The 7,089-nt window shown below is 43.8% G+C and overlaps 1 protein-coding gene across 1 annotated transcript in view; it reads right to left on the reverse strand.

Annotated features, from left to right (window-relative positions):
• Positions 1-648: 648 nt before the first annotated feature.
• LOC103511624 (zinc finger protein 423-like) overlaps positions 649-7,089 on the reverse strand; it is a gene marked incomplete at its 5' end in the record, with an annotated part of 24,541 nt that continues 18,100 nt past the window's right edge. Inside the window, 5 exons of the mRNA XM_026825333.1 lie at positions 649-753; positions 1,526-1,765; positions 2,705-2,834; positions 3,587-3,656; positions 4,682-4,787. Coding sequence (XP_026681134.1) covers positions 649-753; positions 1,526-1,765; positions 2,705-2,834; positions 3,587-3,656; positions 4,682-4,787 — 651 coding nt within the window. The remainder of the gene's footprint in view (positions 754-1,525; positions 1,766-2,704; positions 2,835-3,586; positions 3,657-4,681; positions 4,788-7,089) is intronic.

Consider the following 7,089-nt stretch of genomic DNA (forward strand, 5'->3'; position numbering starts at 1 on the left):
CATCTTCTTAAGTTTTCATTTTTGTTCTTCTTCTGCTTCTTCACTTTCATCTCTTTGCTTCGCGTCTTCAATTTTTCTTTTACGAAGTAATTCTTCTTGTTCTCTTCCTCCTTGTTCTAATTTTTCTCTTCATTTTTTTTACCCCTTTTCTTCCATTTTGCTCTCCTCCTTGTCCTTCTTCTTGCTCGTCCTTCTCCTCCTCCTTCTTCTCCTTTTCATCATCTTATTTTTTTTCACCCTTTTTCTTTTTTCCCTACTTCCCCTCTTTCTTCTTGGCCTCCTTACCCTCTTTCTCCTCCTCCTTCTTCTTTTCATCATCTTATTTTTTCACCCTTTTCCTTTCATTTTGTTTCCCTCCTCTCCGTCTTTCTTCTCCTCCTTCTTCGTCGTCTTCTTCCTCCTCCATCTTCTACGTCTTCATCTTCTCCTTAAGTTTTCATTTTTGTTCTTCTTCTTCTTCTTCTTCTCCTCCTTCTCCTTTCACCCCTTTTCTTTTCATTTCGTTCTTTCGCTCTTTATATTTTATCTTCATCTCGATGTATTCTCCACGGAGATCTTCTTTATTTATCTTTCGCTGAGTTTCTCCTCCCCCTTTCTTCTCCTCCTCTTCCTCTTTCTTCTCCTCCTCTTCCCCTTTCTTCTCCTCCATTATTCAAGTCGCTCAGGTTTGATATACACGAACTGTTCCCTACTGTTCCGGATAAGTTTTTGAGCAAACGAAGTGAGATTTTTTAAGAAGGTTGGTAGAGGAAACTGTAACAATGAAGGTCTTGCCGTCAGTAAATCGGAGAGAAAAGGAGAACGGGAGTATTGAGAGGAAAGAAAAATTGGAAATCGTTCAGTCGTTATCATCCTAAAGGCAAAGCCTAGTTGAGACTGTGGCGCTCTCTACAACACGAAACACAATCTTACACAGAAATGCAACGCGCGCAGGATCTCGTTTCCTTACAATTTCCATCTCTGAAACTGAAAGGGTCAGCCTAGTTAGCGCATGTGGCATCTGCCTTGTAAGCGCTAGGCCGAGGGTTCGATTCCCGCCCGGGGCGGATTTTATCCTGATGGTATAATGTTCGTTCTCGGAACGGCTGGATTTCTCCTATCCTGTCTTCCTTCTCTCTTCGATTTCGGGACGATAAGATCTTAGCAGTTACAGTTCCCTCTATCAAACCTCTTAAAAAAAATAATAATAATAAGCAACGTTGCGCGTAAACACGCGCATGGGTGGTCATCTGGCAATAGCAGTTACAGTTCCCTCTATCAAATCTCTTGACAAAAAGTTCCTTTTTGTGTTTACCCTAACCCTATAATACGAGTCACTGCTCATTTGTGACAGCTCCTTTTTGTAGCAAATTTCCATTGACGTGACTTGTGACCAAGTACCCAAAAGGAAGCTTTCTTTTTCATTGTAGCTTCTGAATAATTACCTAGGGTTAGGTTAAACACAAAAAGGAGCTTTCTTTTTCATTGCCGTGACTTCTGAACAAGTACCGCCACTCGGGGCACACAGGTGGGTGGACGGACTTACCAGTGCGGGATGGTGCGTTGTCAGATGGGTCTCCAGTAGGAACTGTACACGGAACGTCTTAGGGCATAGGGGGCACTGAAGGGGGCCGGCAGTGTGCTCGTGCAGATGAAGTTGAAGTTCAGACGCGGAGTGGAACTGGCGGAAACAGAAGATGCATTGAAGCAGTGGCGGAGCCTGGGGGGAGAGAAGAGAGAGCGGATTACAACACAGATCTTCTCCTAAGTGTAGATGTTGTTCAAACTGATCAAACATTGAGGCCAGCTATTTAGTGAATGACTAAATTTATTCAGAACAGCCAGCCTAGTTAGCTTAGTTGGTAGTGCATCTGCCTCGTAAGCGCTAGGCCGCGGGTTCGATTCCCGCCCGGGGCGGATTTTATCCTGATGGGATAATGTTCGTTCTCGGAACGGCTGGCTTTCTCCTATCCTGTCTTCCTTCTCTCTCCGATTTCGGGACGATAAGACCCTAGAGTTACAGTTCCCTCTGTCAAACCTCTTAAAAAAAAAAAAAAAAAAAAAAAAAAAAAAAAAAAAAAAAAAAAACAAAAAAACAAAACTCTTTTTCTTTACTAAATTTTTCGCTGTCACAGTCCAACCAAATTTTGTTTCGCAAATTTTCTTTGGCAGTTAGTTGCTCTCTAACTTTTTACGGTACTTTTTACTCCAATTATTTTTTTACTTAAATTACTTTCCGCTTATTTTTTTCCAAACTAAAATTTTTCTTTCATTTAATTTTTCGTTGGTAGTTTCGAGCAGCTGTGCATCAACTACGCCAACGAACACCTGCAGTACTACTTCAACCAGCACGTGTTTCAATACGAACAGGAAGAATACAACAAGGAGGGTATTCGTTGGCGCCATATTGAATTCTCGGACAATACGCTGTGTCTGCAGCTGGTCGAGGGGAAACCCAATGGTCTCCTGTGTGTTCTGGATGATCAAGCCAAGTAAGTTTTGAATAGAATAGAATAGAATAGAATAAGGAGGGAATTCGTTGGCGCCATATTGAATTCTCGGACAATACGCTGTGTCTGCAGCTGGTCGAGGGGAAACCCAATGGTCTCCTGTGTGTTCTGGATGATCAAGCCAAGTAAGTTTTGAATAGAATAGAATAGAATAGAATAAGGAGGGAATTCGTTGGCGCCATGAAAGCTCACATTTCTTCTGCGCAGGCGCGAACCGATTTGAACGCTTTGCGCAGCGATCTGAGTTCAGCGGATGCTCTGAAAGCTATTTCTTCTGCGCAGAACGCTTTGCGCAGCGATTTGAGTTCGTTGTATGCCCGAAGTAACGCGACTGTGTCCGAACTCCTGTCGTATCAACAGAGGGAGGGGAAATACGCGCAGTATTTGACGCATGCGCTGAACGGTGTGACCAATGGAGAGGCTGGGACGGAAGAGGGTGGAGTTAAGAATGAAGGGTGAGTAAAGGGTTAATTTAAATCACGTACAGTAAAAGGGTTAATTAAATTAAGAAGAAAAAATAAAGAATACTTTAAAAAAAAAGAGGTTTGATAGAGAAAATTGTAACTGCCAAGGTCTTATCATCCCGAAAGCGTAGAGAGGAGGAAAACAGGATAAAAGTCCTCACGAGTCTGACAGGAGAAAGCCAGCATCAGTTTCGAGAACGAACCTTATCTGTTGGGGATAAAATCCACCCGGGCGGGAATCGAACCCGCGGCCTAGCGCTTACAAGGCAGACGCAATACCAACCCAGGGTGTCTACCAGACTGGAAAACCGGGAAAACCGGGAAAAGTCAGGGAATTTCATGGAGACTGGAAAAGTCAGGGAAAAGTCAGAGTGTACAGCATGAATTTGAAGAAACCATTATTTTACTGAGGGAATTTGTGTTTCAGCTCCACTTTACCCAGTCTCATCACAAGGAGGTTAAACTGTACCGGTGTACCAAATGTCCTCCATCGAGTGGAGATATATTAGATACAGAAGCCGTAGCATGGGATCGGGTTCATAAGAAGATTCTTCCCTTCCAAATCCTGAGCACTAGGAAGCGAAAGGTAAGAGTACTGTATTGTTACACGCTGTATATTAGACTTTATGTTACCTCCTGTATATTAGATACAGAAGCCGTAGCATGGGATCGGGTTCATAAGAAGATTCTACCGTTCCAAATCCTGAGCACCAGGAAGCGAAAGGTAAGAGTACTGTATTGTTACACGCTGTATATTGGACTTTATGTTACCTCCCATTGGTCCGTGTGTGTGTGTGTCTGAGCACTAGGAAGCGAAAGGTAAGAGTACTGTATTGTTACACGCTGTATATTGGACTTTATGTTACCTCCTGTATATTAGATACAGAAGCCGTAGCATGGGATCGGGTTCATAAGAAGATTCTACCATTCCAAATCCTGAGCACTAGGAAGTGAAAGGTAAGAGTACTGTATTGTTACACGCTGTATATTGGACTTTATGTTACCTCCCATTGGTCCGTGTGTGTGTGTGTGTCTGTCAATCCTAATGTGATACCCACTCGGCCACGGAGGTTGCCAACAAAATAAACAAATATCGTGGGCCAGCCTATTTAGCTTAGTTGGTAGTGCGTCTGCCTTGTAAGCGCTAGGCTGCGGGTTCGATTCCCGCCCGGGGCGGATTTTATCCATTATTTTACCGAGGAAATTTGTGTTTCAGCTCCACTTTACCCAGTCTCATCACAAAGAGGTTAAACTGTACCGGTGTACCAAATGTCCTCCATCTCCATCGAGTGGAGATGACACCTCCAGTTTTTCATCCCACGCGGAGTTTGCGTCTCATGTGCGCAGCGCGCATCCACTCCAACCGTCCGATATTTGTACGCGCATTCTGCCTCAGGTAAAAAGATCTTTTTGTTTCCTTTCCTTTTAGGTTCTTTAACACTACAGACATAGGTTGTTCGCACCGAACTCTTTTTTTGTGAATCTGAAAACATCCTCGCATTTTTCGTCGGTAGGTATATGGTATTAGCCTGGGCGTGGTAAACAGGAGGGCGTGGGTTCGATCCCAGCCGAGGCATGGAATTTTATCCTCATTTAGGTGGTAGAGAACGCCTCCGGCGTTAACCTCGCCTAGTGGTTGCCTTCCACTCAAGAGTCTATTATTATTATTATTATTATTATTTCCTCAGTAAAATAATGGTTTCTTCAAATTCATTTGATCAAAATGACCAAGGGCCAAGGTAAAACTGGAGGTGATATCATCTCCACTCGATGGAGGACATTTGGTACACCGGTACAGTTTAACCTCCTTGTGATGAGACTGTGGAAAGTGGAGCTGAAACACAAATTTCCTCAGTGAAATAAGGCAATGGCTCACGAAAACATCCGCAGAGAAGAGTACGAAACTCTTCTCTGCGAAATCAATAGGCGTTGAGTCTCTCCGCTTGATCAGAGCCCCGGGGATGATAGACGTTAGCGCACGGATGTGGTTTGATTTACGGTTTACTGGAGACTGATGGGTCAACCATTCTCCCAACAATCGGCCAATCCTATGATTTCCCAACCATCCCTATGATCGGCCAACCCTATGATTTCCCAACCATCCCTATGATCGACCAACCCTATGATTTCCCAACCATCCCTATGATCGGCCAACCCTATGATTTCCCAACCATTCCTATGATCGGCCAACCCTATGATTTCCCAACCATCCCTATGATCGGCCAAACCTATGATTTCCCAACCATCCCTATGATCGGCCAACCCTATGATTTCCCAACCATCCCTATGATCGGCCAACCCTATGATTTCCCAACCATCAATGTTGTTGAGGCTGTACACTTGGAAAGGAGACTCTCCTTCCACCTCTCCTTCCCAACTGAAATCAAAACTCTCATCTACTCAATTGTTGTTGTAGTGGTGTAGCTGCACCGAAGGGGCTCAATTTTCTCTGGGCAAGATTACTTGGTCCGTCCTGAACCGCAGTCAACCATCACGAGGACCTGTGCTTTTCCTTTGAAGTATGATTAACCCTTTTTAACCTCCAGCTATCCAGACTGGTTAGGGTTTGGCTGCTCTGATCCCTATTTGTCTACTGGATTTGAAGGCGATAACTACAGAGTCAAAAAAGCTACACTTTTTTTATAATCAAGCAAGGTCCATTGTAATAATTATGCATTGTAAAATGTTAAACCCATAAAATACACGAGACCTTGTTTAGACTGGGTAAAGGGACTTTTTAGTCTCATTCGAGCAGGATAAACAAGGTATTCAGGATAAACTATTCTATTCTACAACCAGTGCTCACCTGTATAAGCAGTTTACTGTCGTACATCTCACTACACAGGCCACACTTGTACACCTTACACACATGCGTCTCGCCCAGATGCTTCGTCAGCTCTTGATTACCCAGGGCAGGATTTTGTCGAGGGGGGGGAATAGGGCTCGAGGGCGGGGCCCTTACCTCCCGTCTAAGTACGGCCCTGTTATTACCTGAAGGTGAATTTAGGGTAGCTACTTTAACTGAAATTAAATTAGAGTTACTACTCGAGTAGCTACTAACCTTACCTATAGGTTTATATTAGGGTCGCTACTCGGGTCGCTATAGGATTAAATTAAGGTCGCTACTCGGGTCCCTACTTACCTGGAGGGGAAGCGAAAGCGGCGAAGGGGAAGACTGATAGACGGACGAGTGTAGTTTGGATATAGAGCGAGCGAGAGGGGACAAGAGAGAGGGGTGGTAGCTACACTTACCTATAGGGTCACTAATCGGGCCACTACTTTGGGCGCTACTTACCTATAGGATAAATGCGGGTTGCTATTTAGATCTCTATCTAACTTTAGAGGTAAATTAGGGTAGTTACTTACCTATGGGTTTATATTAGGGTCGCTACTCTGGTAGCTACTTACCCATAAGAGAAGCTCCTAGAGTCAATACTTAGGTCGCTACTTACCCATATGACAAAAAAGGGTCACTACTTAGGTCTCTACCGACCTTTACGAGTAAATTCGCTTCGCTACTTACCTGGAGGTGTTTTTTAGGGTCGCTACTCGGGTTTCTATTTACCCTTAAGAGAAATGAGGGTCGCTACTTACCTATAAGATAAATTAGGGTCGCTATTTGGGTAGCTTCTTCACTATAAGACTAAATTAGGGTTGCTACTTACCTATAAGATGAATTAAGGTCGCTATTTGGGTAGCTTCTTAGCTATAAGACTAAATTAGGGTCGCTACTTACCTATAAGATAAATTAAGGTCGCTATTTGGGTAGCTTCTTAGCTAAGAGGCTAAATTAGGGTCGCTACTTACCTATAAGATAAATTAAGGTCGCTATTTGGGTAGCTTCTTAGCTATAAGACTAAATTAGGGTCGCTACTTACCTATCAGATAAATTAAGGTCGCTATTTGGGTAGCTTCTTAGCTATAAGGCTAAATTAGGGTCGCTACTTACCTATAAGATAAATTAAGGTCGCTATTTGGGCAGCTTCTTAGCTATAAGGCTAAACTAGGGTCGCTACTCGGGTCGCTACTTACCTGGAGGGGAAACGAGAGCGGCGAAGGGGAAGACTGATAGACGGACGAGTGTAGTTTGGATATGGAGCGAGAGAGAGGGGACATGAGAGAGGGATGGGAGGGGG

This window comes from Diaphorina citri, unplaced genomic scaffold (genome assembly GCF_000475195.1).
Source record: "Diaphorina citri unplaced genomic scaffold, Diaci psyllid genome assembly version 1.1 scaffold732, whole genome shotgun sequence".
Classification (NCBI taxonomy): domain Eukaryota; kingdom Metazoa; phylum Arthropoda; class Insecta; order Hemiptera; family Psyllidae; genus Diaphorina; species Diaphorina citri.